At 38.8% G+C, this 14,676-nt stretch overlaps 2 protein-coding genes across 2 annotated transcripts; one reads left to right on the top strand and one right to left on the bottom strand.

Annotated features, from left to right (window-relative positions):
* Positions 1-43: 43 nt before the first annotated feature.
* Positions 44-2,929, bottom strand: LOC143504327 (uncharacterized). The gene is made up of 5 exons (XM_076995875.1): positions 2,809-2,929; positions 2,303-2,644; positions 1,881-2,009; positions 879-973; positions 44-772 (listed from the first exon to the last, which is right to left on the bottom strand). Exons 1-5 carry the CDS (start codon positions 2,831-2,833, stop codon positions 635-637), a joined length of 729 nt encoding a protein of 242 aa, XP_076851990.1. The 5' UTR covers positions 2,834-2,929; the 3' UTR covers positions 44-634.
* Positions 2,930-6,374: 3,445 nt separating this feature from the next.
* Positions 6,375-12,728, top strand: LOC143504332 (uncharacterized). Its single transcript, XM_076995879.1, has 7 exons — positions 6,375-6,489; positions 6,642-6,983; positions 7,277-7,405; positions 8,030-8,103; positions 8,807-8,898; positions 11,258-11,424; positions 12,721-12,728. Exons 1-7 carry the CDS (start codon positions 6,465-6,467, stop codon positions 12,726-12,728), a joined length of 837 nt encoding a protein of 278 aa, XP_076851994.1. The 5' UTR covers positions 6,375-6,464.
* Positions 12,729-14,676: the final 1,948 nt, after the last annotated feature.

Consider the following 14,676-nt stretch of genomic DNA (forward strand, 5'->3'; position numbering starts at 1 on the left):
TATAAAGATATAGGCTAGATGTACAGAAAGTGTTACAAACAAGGCCCTTGGTCACTTTTTATTCCACTAAGTGCTCCAATAGACTTTTTCCGCCAACAAGACAGCATGGTTACACGAACACGGTTGAAGAAAATGTCAAAAACGCTATTGCACAATATTTCATTGGAAATAACCGTCACCAAACGTACGCTTCTGGTTTCCAAACTTAACATGCTACATCAATGCATTCTTAAAGTATACAGCCACATCAATATATATTTGTAGTTGCGTCTCTCACAAAAGCATAAAAAAGGAAATCCTGCAGGGCCTAAACGTAGACTAAAGTAGCTCAGACCCCCACGACACTTCCTCTGATTTAATTTAGTCCTCGTGGTTAACACGTACATCTCACCGAAAGTGCAAAAAGCTGCTTATGAAAGCGCCATTCACACCTCTGGTCAGAAGTTCACCTTCACCAGAAGGCCAGTGTTGGCACCTATGGGACTCGAACCCTGGACCTTCCGGTTATTGGTAGCTGCTACAGGAACTCTTAACTTCACGGTCATGAGAGTACCGACAGCATGTCGTTCACAAACAGCCCCAAGAGACGGTGCAGCGAGGTGAATGCTGATAGTCTAAGCACGGTTGTGTCCGGTCAGCCGCCGCCCCGTCGCTGGCCCTCTCCCCCCTGCGAGCTCTCACTACGGGCCGGCAGCTGCAGCAGCGCGTAGGTGCTGGTGAGGACCCTGCGAGGCGCTGCTCTGTCCAAGGTGGGTACATCCATCACCGCGTACTGGGAAAACAGGTCATCCAACGTGCATTAACTAATAATGATAACTCACTAGCCCATTTGCATTCATATTAAGCAGGCGAACTATTCATGTAGGCAGCGTGACTACCTGGACGTCTCCGGACTCTGGTGGCTGCTGGTGACTAGAATCTGGAGGTCTTAGACGGCGTCGGTGCTCCTTTTCACAGTAGCAAACCGTCACTCCTGAAATATAATTTAATGTTGTGAATGAACTCAATGGAGATCATTAGCTATTTTTACTTAAAAGTAAACGCGATCTCATGATAAATTAGAACCACTTAAACCACTATGGGAAGTATTAAGTATTGTTTGTAGTAGGTCGAAAAGATATCTCGGCCGTACACCATCACAGACCATCATCTCCACACTCCTCCCAGTTTCTCCAGTCTGCTGTTTCTCATTGCTCCTCACCATTTAAAACATGCCTGCACTTCAGTGTAGTGCCTCGCCCACTGCCACATCACTAGCTCGCTTTAGAAAACTAGACCTTTCGCAGTACGATACGTTAAGTAGCATAAAGCTTTGCTATTTTTACATTCAGCTTGCATCTGGTTCCTGTACATCACAAAATCCTTTAAGAATTTAACTACATAGTGAAACTTTGACTAGACTATATATAAACGGTTGTAGCCTGTGATCGGTGGGCCTGGACTGTATTATATATGTGGTAAATATAACCCACATGTGATCGGTAGGCCTGGACTGTATTATATATGTGGTAAATATAACCCACCTGTGATCGGTGGGCCTGGACTGTATTATATATGTGGTAAATATAACCCACCTGTGATCGGTGGGCCTGGACTGTATTATATATGTAGTAAATATAACCCACCTGTGATCGGTGGGCCTGGACTGTATTATATATGTAGTAAATATAACCCACCTGTGATCGGTGGGCCTGGACTGTATTATATATGTAGTAAATATAACCCACCTGTGATCGGTGGGCCTGGACTGTATTATATATGTGGTAAATATAACCCACCTGTGATCGGTGGGCCTGGACTGTATTATATATGTAGTAAATATAACCCACATGTGATTGGTGGGCCTGGACTGTATTATATATGTAGTAAATATAACCCACCTGTGACGGCGATGACCAGGACACAGTTCAGCAGCCCTGATGCGATGAGGAGGAATCTCCAGAGACACATCTCTTCATCTCTGTCGCTTGTCTGATTATGAAGCTGCTTAATCTTACTTATCTGATTATCTGAAGATGATTCAGTAGACATTTGTTCAATATATTAGTAAACATGTTTTTTAAAAATATACATATTTACTAAAATATATTTTCTCAGCACTTATCAAGTGTTAAACACAATGCAGCATTTTCAGAAAAACAACACTAGAAGTTGATATTTGGTGTGTATATATATATAAAGATATTTTTTAATCTCATTTAAAAATCATTTTAAAATCTCTAAAAAAGTGTTTTATGCTTTAGGGTTGTGTCCATATGTTTCAGATATGTGCTGATATTCTGAGAAGTTTAAATACACTTACCGCTGGTGTTCAGTCTGCTGTAAAGATTGATGCCATTGCTGACTGCAGATGGAGTAGTTTTGATACAATAATAAAATCCTAATTCATTCAGAGTGACATTTTGAATAAATAAAGTACTATTTAGCTGCAGTGAGAATCGGTTATCTGATGTTGTGTTGCCATACATTGCAGCTGTGGATATACTCGAGTAAGAGCGTAATATAAACACAGGAGGGTGTGATGGCTTCATCAGGAACCAGTTTACATCCTTCACAGAAATCTCACAGCGCAGAGTCACATTTTGTCCCAAATCCACCAGCTTGTTAGTCAAACTCTCTGTAGCTCCAAACAGCAGAAGGACACCTAGCAGGAGAAAACAACAGAAACACACACCAGGGGCTCAGGATAATCTCACTAGGTCTGTAAACTGCATATTCTTAAAATCTAAATAATGGGGAAAAATATAAATTTATACTATGAATCATGAAGTCATACATCAAACAATTAACTGCATTAAATTAACTTACAGAAGTGAAGCTGTGAAGTCTTCATCCGGGATCTTAAATGTCCTTCACAGGCTGTAAGAGTTTTGTTTGCAGACGGCGTGAGGAAGCACCAATTCTGAAGTGAAGAAACAAACAGAAGAACCTCGACTCAGACATGAAAGGAAGTGGGGGCTGAGCTTGATCTGACCACAGTTTGGTCTTTGCCTACTGAGACAATTCACATGTTGTTCCATTTATGCAGAAAAGAGCATTCACACAATCACAGATTTCAGAATAGAAAACACATAAGAAAACTTTAAACTTTTTAGGTTTAAGTATTTATTTATTGGTACATTTGCTCAAAAATGCAAACAAACAAACAAGTTTGCAGTCAAGCCTTTAAGAGAACTTTAAGAGAAGAGAGGGACTCCTGTATTTGAATGAGTTTTATAATAAAACAGTCTGAGGCTCAAAGACGGCAGAAATGATAAAGAGAGTTTTCCATATATGAAGAGTCCTGTCTGGTCATGGCAGTCATAGTCTGGTGGTTATGGAACTGGTCTTGTGACTTGGATGGTCGTGGGTTTGATTCCCAAGTCCTAGTCCATTACTGAAGTGCCCTTGAGCAAGACACCTAACCCCAACTGCTCCCTGGGCACTGGGCTAGGGCTGCCCACCGCTCTGGGCACGTGTGCACCACAGCCCCCTAAGTGAGCACTAGTGTGTGTGTGTGTGTGTGTGTGTGTGTGTGCACCACAGCCCCCTAGTGATCACAAGTGTGTGTGTGTTCTAACTGCACAGATGGGTATATGTGGAGGAGGGGGTGTAAATCACAAATGACAATGTGGCTGTATGTAACTTATAAAAGGTCATGGTTGATCATGCATGTGGGTGTAAGAGCTGAGATTAATCCCACCAACAGGTTAGAGCACTTTGGCTGTGCAGAAAAGCTCTTGAACATTGTGGATATGAGGTCTATTTGATTTCTGAGGAGGTAATGTGAGATTTTACATTTAAAAGTTTAACCAGGGCTCATCACATGTGAATTAGAAAATGATTCATCTTTTGGATTAATTGAATATGCTATGACAATTTAATAATAACAATAATATTAATAACAATGTTTCAAGGATTGCCTATTAACATAAACACGTTCAATAAAAAGTAAAATTAAAAAGTAGCCTTTCAAAAAATTATTTTGTATTTGCAAAATAATTTCTCTCAAAGACCTAAAGGTCGAATTGCATTAGTACCTTTGTACCACCAGAGGGCAACTTTAGAAATATGGAAAGAAAAGCAAAGCATGATGCGGAGGGCTTGAAAGTGTGATAAGAAAAGGTCATGAACAGTTTGGTATGTGGGTGTAAGAGGTGCGATAAATTCAGCGCCCTCCAAAAACTGATTAAAATGTTCTGTTGATTAAATGTTGCAGGACGTACCGCAAACTTCATATAAAACGTCTTCTAAAACGTTTAGTCGACCCCCACCCCCTCAAAAATATTCAGTTTCATAGATATCATTTCATGTTTCATATGACATTATATAGGTTATATTAAGGAAAATATACCTGGATTAAAGCAGTTTTCCTTTGTGTTTCGTTGACAATAAGTCGTTGAGTTCAAGCAGATAGTCACTAACTCCGATATGTGTCATGTATACCCAGGTAATGTGCTCCAGTGAAAACCCTGAATTACGATCCGTAACAAACATTAATGTATTAGTACTTATAGAAGTACTTCAGTTAGTCATTATTTACATTATATTAAATATACGGTTTTTTAAATAAGTAGGCCTAACCATTCATTTGTAACGAAGTACATTTTTAAAGTTCCTCCTCCCCCCAATCGAACACATCACTGTTTTAAGCACTATAACCCTAGACATTACATTTTCATGTGATATTGTTAAGTGATATTTTATAGCCCTGACGTTATGGTTTTGACTAAACGTATTTTTCTTATATGACAAATAAAATAAAACTGTAAAAATTTAAAATAAAACCGTCAGACCTGTATTATGGACGATAGATACAACGGTATGTGTTTGCACTGCGCAGTCAGACCACAGAAACCAGCGCGTTCACGTCTGCAGGAGGACCGAAACTACCACAGCAGAAATAACTAATGTGGACGAGTAGACGTTACTGCATGCCTGCAGACACTGTCATAGCAGCACATACAAGTTTTACCACAGTAAATACGCATTAAAACTACTTTCGCAGATTTCATGCTATACAAGGCATGACATTTTAATGAATTTACCATTCTGATTGCTTTGGACAACAGACGTATGCTGTATGAGGGTCAGGTTACTATTCTACTCAGCATGTGTTAGTATTTTGAGCTGAAGATTACTTTTAATCGTCTCTATAACGAATGACACAGTCCCATCTTTGCTTAACGTTTACGCTTTCTACAGAAAAGTGTGAAAAAACATCTTATGGGACCTGAGAAGTTGACGTGAAATCAGATCATAAAAAATGCTTTAATGGTTCAGACAACAAAGCAGACACATTTCAATTCAGATAAAACCTGATTGGCAAATTTTACAAAACTACAATCAAGGCAATTTACTGTTGGCTTTTTTGTTTGTTTTTTACCACTTGAGGACGCTTGAGAAGTTAAAATTCAAGCGCACTTTCCCTCCTCGCTTTTCTTAGAGTTGGCCGGGCAAACTTTACATGACCTTTAACATTACAGTAGCAGATGGGTGCGTTATGTCAAAATAACAATCATTTATGATGCTTTAGTTTGCATACTGCCTTTGGTAAAGAAACCAAAAATATAAAAAAAATACTGCAGATCTTTCTGCAGTTGCTGGTTCTATGGGTTTATTCTGCTGATAGAAAGCAGAGGTGAAGTCTCAGAGGCATTGCTGATAGTGTTTAGGAAACAAAAATTAAGAAGTTTCATGGTGATTTTTGGGCAACTGGTGTTGTTAAAACATTTTTCATTTCATGAGATTTCTGGAATCACGTGTCATTGTGTTTTTGTTGTTGTTTATTTATTTGTTTTTTGGTTTTTATGTGGACAAGTGGATTGTGTAAATAAATTATAAAAAATCATACATTGTGATTTACGGATTTTTTTTAGATTATGCCTTTCACAGCGGACATGTACCTAAGATAAAAATGTCAGAACCCTCTATGATTTCTAAGTGGGAGAACTTGCAAAGTCGCAAGGAGTTCAAATACTTATTTTCTTCGCTGTATATTTTACTTCAAAATGCTTTATAAAACTTATACAATGCATAGAAAATAAAGTTTCAATGCAAAACTGTATTTCCTAGCCACAATGGTCTGACGTTTTAGATTGCATAATTCTTTCTTACTGTTTCTTCATACATGGATTTGTGCTCGCTGCATACGCTTTTTTTATTTGCTTTTTAGTCTGTTTTCTGTTTTAAGTCCGTGAGTCTTTTATTATGATATATATTTATTGCCAAGTGTTGCTATGCAATGCTCGCTTTTTGCGGATCTTATTTGAAGTTTCACTTGACCAAGCTATTTAAAAAATAAAAATTTATAAAGAAGAATGGAAAAGAAAAGAAAAAAGACCCGTGGTCAATGCAAACCGTCATTTTTTCATCTGGGTGTGTTGCTGGTTTATGTTTGCTTCTCACGTTCAACAGTGGTGTTTCCTCTTGGGTCGAGGGACAGGAACTTCATTCTGGTTCATGAAGGTCATTCAAGAACCAGCATGAAGATTACAGGGCTTCTTTTCTGTGAGGTTTTTCCCAAAAGATAAACTTTGATTATTGGGTTCTTGTGTCCTCATTTCTTTTAAAATGTACAGTTTTAGAATTCATCTTTTAAGAGAATTGTCGTCTGTATTTCTAACCCCTGTTGTGTGTGTTCTGTTGTTTTCTCCTGCTAGGTGTCCTCCTGTGGTTTGGAGCTACAGAGAGTTTGACTAACAAGCTGGTGGATTTGGGACAAAATGTGACTCTGCACTGTAAGATTTCTGTGAAGGATGTATACTGGTTACTGATGAAGCCATCACACCCTCCTGTGTTTATATTACGCTCTTACTCAAGTACATCCACAGCTGCAATGTATGGCAACACAATATCAGATAAACGATTCTCACTGCAGCTAAATAGTACTTTATTTATTCAAAATGTCACTCTGAATGAATTAGGATTTTATTACTGTATCAAAATTACTCCATCTGCAGTCAGCAATGGCATCAATCTTCACAGCAGACTGAACACCAGCGGTAAGTGTATTTAAACTTCTCAGAATATCAGCACATATCTGAAACATATGGACACAACCCTAAAGCATAAAACACTTTTTTAGAGATTTTTTATTTAAAAAGTGGATTATGAGATAAAAAAAAAATCTTTATGTATACACAGCAAATATCAAATTCTAGTGTTGTTTTTCTGAAAATGCTGCATTGTGTTTAACATCTGATGAGTGCTGAGAAAATATATTTTTGTAAATATGTATAAACTTAAAAAATATATGTTTACTAATATATTGGACAAATGTCTGCTGAATCATCAGAAAATCAGATAAGTGAGATTAAGCAGCTTCATAATCAGACAAGGGACAGAGATGAAGAGATGTGTCTCTGGAGATTCCTCCTCATCGCATCAGGGCTGCTGAACTGTGTCCTGGTCATCGCCGTCACAGGTGGGTTATATTTACTACATATATAATACAGTCCAGGCCCACCGATCACATGTGGGTTATATTTACCACATATATAATACAGTCCAGGCCCACCGATCACAGGTGGGTTATATTTACTACATATATAATACAGTCCAGGCCCACCGATCACAGGTGGGTTATATTTACTACATATATAATACAGTCCAGGCCCACCGATCACAGGTGGGTTATATTTACTACATCCTAATTAAAGGTATGCCTAACAAACAAGTACAAGTACAATCCTGCATCTGAATCTACATCACAGTTCTATTCACCTGTTCTGTGTTTGGTGGGTTTGTGCAGGTCTAACACTGAGTCTTATTTTAAAGAATCACACATGAACCAGCTCCACAATTCACTGGGAATATAGTTTCAACTATAATCTTTCTGATCTCAAACAGTAGTTTCTTTTTTGAATGAGGTAAATAGTTAAATAAAAATTCCTTTTATAAATTCTATTGGACAAATGTAAAATACTGTATGTTTATATGACCATAACATATTACTTGGATAATTGAAATAGTTTTTTGTAATTTTGTTTCATATAAATCATACATTTGTTGTTGAGCTCATATTGAGAATGTAAGTTTGCCATTTCAGGTGTGATAGTAAGTCACTGCAAACAGTCTCCAGGCTCAAAACTCCAGAAGCATCAAGTGCTCGATGATGTACAGGTAGTCACACTGTGTTAAGTTACATAATAATTAAGTAATGTCTGTGTTTGTAATGTACATATGTTCACTGGTATCAGACTTTTTGTTCTGATGTGGTTGTGTTTGTAATGTACATGTGTTCACTGGTATCAGACTTTTTGTTCTGATGTGGTTGTGTTTGTAATGTACATGTGTTCACTGGTATCAGACTTTTTGTTCTGATTTGTTTGTGTTTGTAATGTACATATGTTTACTGGTATCAGAATTTTTGTTCTGATGTGGTTGTGTTTGTAATGTACATGTGTTCACTGGTATCAGATGTTTTGTTCTGATGTGGTTGTGTTTGTAATGTACATGTGTTCACTGGTATCAGACGTTTTGTTCTGATGTGGTTGTGTTTGTAATGTACATGTGTTCACTGGTATCAGACTTTTTGTTCTGATGTGGTTGTGTTTGTAATGTACATGTGTTCACTGGTATCAGACGTTTTGTTCTGATGTGGTTGTGTTTGTAATGTACATGTGTTCACTGGTATCAGACTTTTTGTTCTGATGTGGTTGTGTTTGTAATGTACATGTGTTCACTGGTATCAGACTTTTTGTTCTGATGTGGTTGTGTTTGTAATGTACATGTGTTCACTGGTATCAGACGTTTTGTTCTGATGTGGTTATGTTTGTAATGTACATGTGTTCACTGATATCAGACTTTTTGTTCTGTTTTTCAGAATCAGTTTCCAGTGGTGCTACAGAAAGAAGTGCAGACCAGCAAATACAGCATCTTCACTGTAGTGGAGTTTCACCACTTTAACCCTGTGCTGTAAGACACATGTGCGAACACACACAAACACATGTGTATGTGCACATACACACTTACTGTACTTTACACACACCATGTGCGCGCACACACTTTCTCTCTCTCTCTTTCTCTCTTTTTCTCTCTCTCTCTCTCTCACACTCACACACACACACACACACACACACACACACACACACACATAAATGCGCCTGTTATATACAAAACTTGCATACATACACCGACATGCAGACCCAAACACACTTATCTGTCACACACACTTATCTGTCACACACACACTTTATACACACACACACACACACACACACACACACACACGGCTGCCGTCTGTATAACGGCAACATATCGTGCTGTAAAACTGATCTACAATGCAAAGTTTGTCCTAATACAGCTTGGGCCAAGTACACATATACTTCATTTGTTTTATTTATACATTTTGTTTTATTTCATTAACCTTTTCTGTTATTTCTAATGCATTATGATCAGGGCTGTCAAGTGATTAAAAAATAATCACGGGAATCTCAGTATTCCATGTGGTTGATCATGATTATTCACTTTTGTAGCTGTGTAATTGTTATAGAAAATAAGGATTTTAAAGTAAAAAGTTACAGTTGAAATGGTCAACACATTTGATGCTAAATGTACTCATGTTTAACACTGCAGGGACAATATTCTACCGTAAGGGGATTTTATTCTCTCACATAGCTACTAGGCAGTAATACTGAACCTACAAAATTAACATTTTATTTAGCGGTAGTCTGAAAAATATGTAAAGCCTGTAGGACTTTACAGTACGTCTACTCTTAGTGAGAAATACTGTACACATCTCAACATGAACTACGAATGACACACAGGGCCAAAAAGAATTTGTGTTAATGGTACTATTTTAAAAAATTGCATTGAATTAATATTTTATTGTGTTAATTTTGACATTCTCGAGTACATCCACAAAACAAAGGAACGATTCCCACAGCAGCTACATAGAATAAAGTGTGTGTATATATATATTTCATACAAAGTATCAATATACAAAATTTGGAATGTATCACTGTATTCAAACTGATTAATCTCCTACAATTTGCAAAGGCTTCAAACATTTTAGCACACTGTACACCAGTGGTAAGGTTATTTAACATAAGAATATCCTGCTTCATCTGCAACACAGTTAGGCCTACCTTAGTGCAACACTTAAAAAATAAAAAAAACATTTTATTTACAGTGAGCCAGAAATATTACAATGATGATAGCACTTTGACTTATTTTGTATAATCTCTCTGGTGGCATAAGTTCAGTCTTACATGTCTGTGTCTAACATATTTGACAATAATCAATATGAGGAAGAGTCATGACGTTCATAAAAATTCCGTAGTTAAGATGTTCTTAATCCAAAATTACACAGATTAAATGTGACCATGTTTTTGAAGAGATACAAACAACATCTGTGATCTGTGATATTTACACTCACTTAATATCTGAAGCGTCTTTCTTTGTACAACTCTTTCTGGGACAGTTTCAAAATCATTCTCTTAGTAAAATACCGGTACATGCATTTTTTTCTCAGTCTGAAAAACATGTATCATTGTATCTGCTTATCATATGTGTAAACTGCCTATGAATAAATCATGGGTTTTATTGCTGTCACAATATGGGGAGCTGGTCGCCTCCATCTGCAGCAGCAGTAGTTTATGTTGTCCTATTGTTGTGTTGTGTTCATCTCTCAAGTGGGCGGGGCCTATTAGGATCCCGACACCTGAGGGTCGTTTGTTTGTCTATACGTCTTGTCTTTGTACCAGTTGACCGCTATTGTATCCTTCATTTGGATTGTGTCACGGGTTTTCTGTTGGTGCACATTATCCATTAAATCCTCTTTTTTCCCTGTGACTGGCGTGATCGCTACCTTTTTATTTTCACACTCCTTGTCCGTCACAATTGCCTGTTGTTTAATGTGTTTGGTAAGTTTAGGCCTGCCTGAAGTTAGTTCTGTACTTACATTTTTAGTAGAATCTTAATCACTCAGAAGAGCAATATTAACCTATCACTGCGTACATAATTATATTTGGTGATGTTTTTATGTTTGTTTTTTTTTTGGTATTGTTAATTTGCTCATTGGGTTTTTATTTATATTTAATGTCCACTGTAATACTCAAGTTTACTTGACTTAATGTAATTCCTATGTTGCAGGACACACACACACACACACACACACACACACACACACACACACACACACACACACACACACCCCGATCTTTGTTCTGGCCCACACGCAGTAGAAGGTGTGCGTGTTTAGTCACGAGTGTGGTTAGTTTGCATGTCAGTTGCACATTTCCGACAGACACTGTTTTCATCTTTCTCACTCCAGACACAACTCTGGGGGCGCCCTGTGCCCGGTGCATTGTGGGGCTGTCGACTGTGACGTGTATACTGAGCAGACGGGATTCGGACCACATCATAGTATTTTTAATGAGGTTATAACAGGTTTTGTGGCTGGTGCAATGCACCATGGGACAGTTTGTTGGGGTTTTTTGTGTACGTGTATCCATTACGTGATGGTAATAAAGAGTTTTTATAAAGTTTTTTTCTTTATATTTTGCACATCCTTGAAGTTTTAAGTAGCAGGAAGTATCGTCCTGTTAGGGTGCAGGGGAAGAGCTGTGGTTCTCAGAGGTCATAAGAAATCCCCTGCAACCATTAAACATGAGGTGCTTACCAGCGTTCATCATTGTAGCTCTAATCTTCGTAACCTGCCTGCTTCATGTTGTAACATCTATTGTTCTTGATTTTTTGGTCATGTAAGGTGCTTTTTGAAAGAGATTGTATTATCAAGATAGCAACTTTCTTAATTACTGCTATAATGGGACCCTTGCTGGAATAATACACATCTTTTTAAATGCTCTCAGAAGATCCAAGCTTTGAATTTGTTTATACATAAATCATTGTGCTGAGATTAGAAGTAAGTGTTATAACCAACTAGACACGAGTATTCTGATTATGTTCTCATGAATTATTTTATGTGGACTGATTAATAGTAAATTACTAAGGCAGAGCTTGAAGGAGTGCACTGAGCATAGTTCTTCTTCTGTTACCCTCTACTGCCCCCTGCAGGACATTTAGTAAGAAATAACAAAACACACACACACACACACACACACACACACACACACACACACACACACACGAGCAGTGGTTTCAACCTTTATGGCCACCAGATGGCAATATTAAAATAATTTCTACTGAGCTGAGATGTTTTTTTCAATATTGCTGGTCAATGGTAAAAAAAGAACAGAGCGTGTGATACAATAAGTATTCTGGTTTACGTGGATCTTGAATTCTGACCTGTCTATGCTACTATCTAGGATGCATTCTGTGAGCAGATGCCAAAGCACTCCATAAGTTGCTCTGGGTAAAAGCATACAGTGAGGGGACCCAACAACTGTAAAAGGCCCAGAACACCAGAGGGGAACTTATCTCTCTTACAAATCCATACGACACTACCGCGATGACGCATTTCTACTCTGCTGGGTTGGAATCTTCATGGATGATCATGCCCATATCTACAAGGCATGACAGGTCATGCAGTGGTTCGACAGACATGAAAATAGGTTGCAAATTAGCTGTTGTAGTCAAGTGCAACTCAGCAGCTGACGTGTACAGAACTCTCCACCATAAACACCAAATGAGGGAACATGTTTTGGAAGAATGGCGTTTATCCCTCTAGTTCCATCTATAATCTACAAATCTATAATCTATAATCCCTAGCAAAGCACATTAAGATGCAGTGGCTTCCCAAAGTTTTTCTAAGGCACTGTGTTTATCTTTCCTTAGTTGTGTGAATGTGTAGCCAAAATAATGTAAATGCCAAAATACCTAAATAATGACTATGCTAGAAACTCTTCAGTGAATATAAATTATGGAATGTGGAAAGTTATGTTTTGTTTAGGGTTTGGTCTTGTTTTCCTACTGTCTGAGAAAGGGCAGAAACCGGTTCTACAGGCTCTTTGTAAACTGGAGGAAGCATGCAGACAATTATCAACCAGCATATTATTGCAAACACATATGCAGCCTCTGGCAACTGCCAACATTAGCTTAGCCTCTCCTGATTATGAACATTTAGGCTGATCCTTCAAGCAATCGGCATGTAATGGGACAACTATTAACAACTGAACTTTGGACAGTATAAAATGTTACCCACTCAAAAACCAGCAGTTCCTGACTCAAGCACTGTGCATATGTTTTGAGTAAAAAAAAGAAACAAAATAAAAGATATTAAAATAAAAATCAAAGATAAAACTATGTACAAGGTGAGCCGAAGGGTTTCATTCTGAATTTTATTACACGGTGTCACAATATGGCTTGGTGGTTTGCACGTTTGCCTCTCAGCACTGGGGTCTTGGGTTCAAGTCCCTATCTGAGTGGAGTTTCCATGTTCTCCCCGTGTCTGCGTGGGTTTCCTCCGGGTTCTCCGGTTTCCTCCCACAGTCCAAAAACATGGAGGTAAGGTAAATTGGCAGTCCCAGACAAATTCTCCCTGAGTCTGTGTCTGTCCCTGAGTGTGTGTCTGTGTCTCTCTCTGTTCATTAAAAAAAAAAAAAACAAGTTGTTGTCTGAGTGTGTGCATGAATGTGTGTGTGCTTGTGTGCCCAGTGGTGGATGGTGCTCTGTCACTAGGGTCTGTCCTCTCTCCCCTTCCTGCACCCCATTCAGTCCCCCAGGGGGCTGTGGCTTCCGGTAGAGAGTACGCTGTGCGCAATTGGCTGCCGCTTCTCACCGGTGTGTGTGTGATTGGTTGTCTGTGACTTGTACCTGTGTTAAATTGTAAAGCGCCTTGGGTATTCTGAAAGGTGCTATATAAATCAAACATTCATGCATTCATTCATTATTAGAAAGACATGTGCAAGATGTGCAGTCAACAATAGGTTTAAGTTATGTCACATATGCAAATAGTGAGATTTCAAATATTCCTGGATGTGTAAAAGTGTAGTGTGCATATATGAAGCTGTAAAGTTAACTGTTCTAGAAGCGTGATTTGTTTGCATATCCCAGCTTTAATGTCCTGCGCAATCAGTATGATCAGTATGTTATTGCAAAACTGCATTTCTGCTGACGCTGTCTATGATGCCAGATCCTGGATTTTGATACTCTGCACGCACACAGATCATGAGCTGTGAGGGCCTTCTGTCCTTCAGAAAGCACTGTGCCCTTTCTCCACAGAACCGTGTGTACAGTGCGTCCATAGAGAGGAAAGAGCAGACTGTGAGCCTCTCTGCAGTCTTGATGACTCATTGAAGCAACTTCCTCTCGCCTGGTGTCACCGGACCACCCCGGATGCCACTGGTGAGGGGCCGATGCTGAACTATCTGTCAAAATGCACACGTTGCTTATGTGCTGTTGTTTCAGTGTTTTATCCCAGCTCAGATTGTCAGATAGTTGGAATCCCAGAAACGTGCTGTCTGATTGGCTAAGCTGCTAGGGTAGGGCGCTCTCCTCCAAAATCAGTTCTTTGGTTTTGTCCACGTTGAGTATAAGGTCACTGTCCTGTCCATAGAATATTACTTGGTGGACTGTTTCTCTGTAAGATGACTTGTGCCTCCCAGGATGGTCATGTTATCTGCTTATGTAATAACAATGTAAAACAGGCCAGCTGCATTGTCAGGCCCGTAGCCAGGGGGGATCGAAGGGTTCGTTCGACCCCCCCCCCCTCGCCCCCGCACCCTCCCTCCGTACACACATGCCCCTCAAGATAGGTGGGCTATTCAATGAATGAATTGTTAATCTCCGGTG

This window comes from Brachyhypopomus gauderio, unplaced genomic scaffold (assembly GCF_052324685.1).
Source record: "Brachyhypopomus gauderio isolate BG-103 unplaced genomic scaffold, BGAUD_0.2 sc260, whole genome shotgun sequence".
In the NCBI taxonomy this organism is placed as follows: Eukaryota; Metazoa; Chordata; class Actinopteri; order Gymnotiformes; family Hypopomidae; genus Brachyhypopomus; species Brachyhypopomus gauderio.

Bases quoted from the DNA above. Each gene is read 5' to 3' on its own strand.
- LOC143504332 (XM_076995879.1), top strand. From the start codon at position 6,465: ATGAAGATTACAGGGCTTCTTTTCT. The intron at 7,406-8,029 runs GTGGGTTATATT...TTGCCATTTCAG, and splicing joins CCTGGTCATCGCCGTCACAG to GTGTGATAGTAAGTCACTGC. The intron at 8,899-11,257 runs GTAAGACACATG...TTCTCACTCCAG, and splicing joins CACCACTTTAACCCTGTGCT to ACACAACTCTGGGGGCGCCC.
- LOC143504327 (XM_076995875.1), bottom strand. From the start codon at position 2,833: ATGAAGACTTCACAGCTTCACTTCT. The intron at 2,645-2,808 runs GTAAGTTAATTT...TTCTCCTGCTAG, and splicing joins GACTTCACAGCTTCACTTCT to GTGTCCTTCTGCTGTTTGGA. The intron at 773-878 runs GTAGTCACGCTG...CTGTTTTCCCAG, and splicing joins CAGAGTCCGGAGACGTCCAG to TACGCGGTGATGGATGTACC.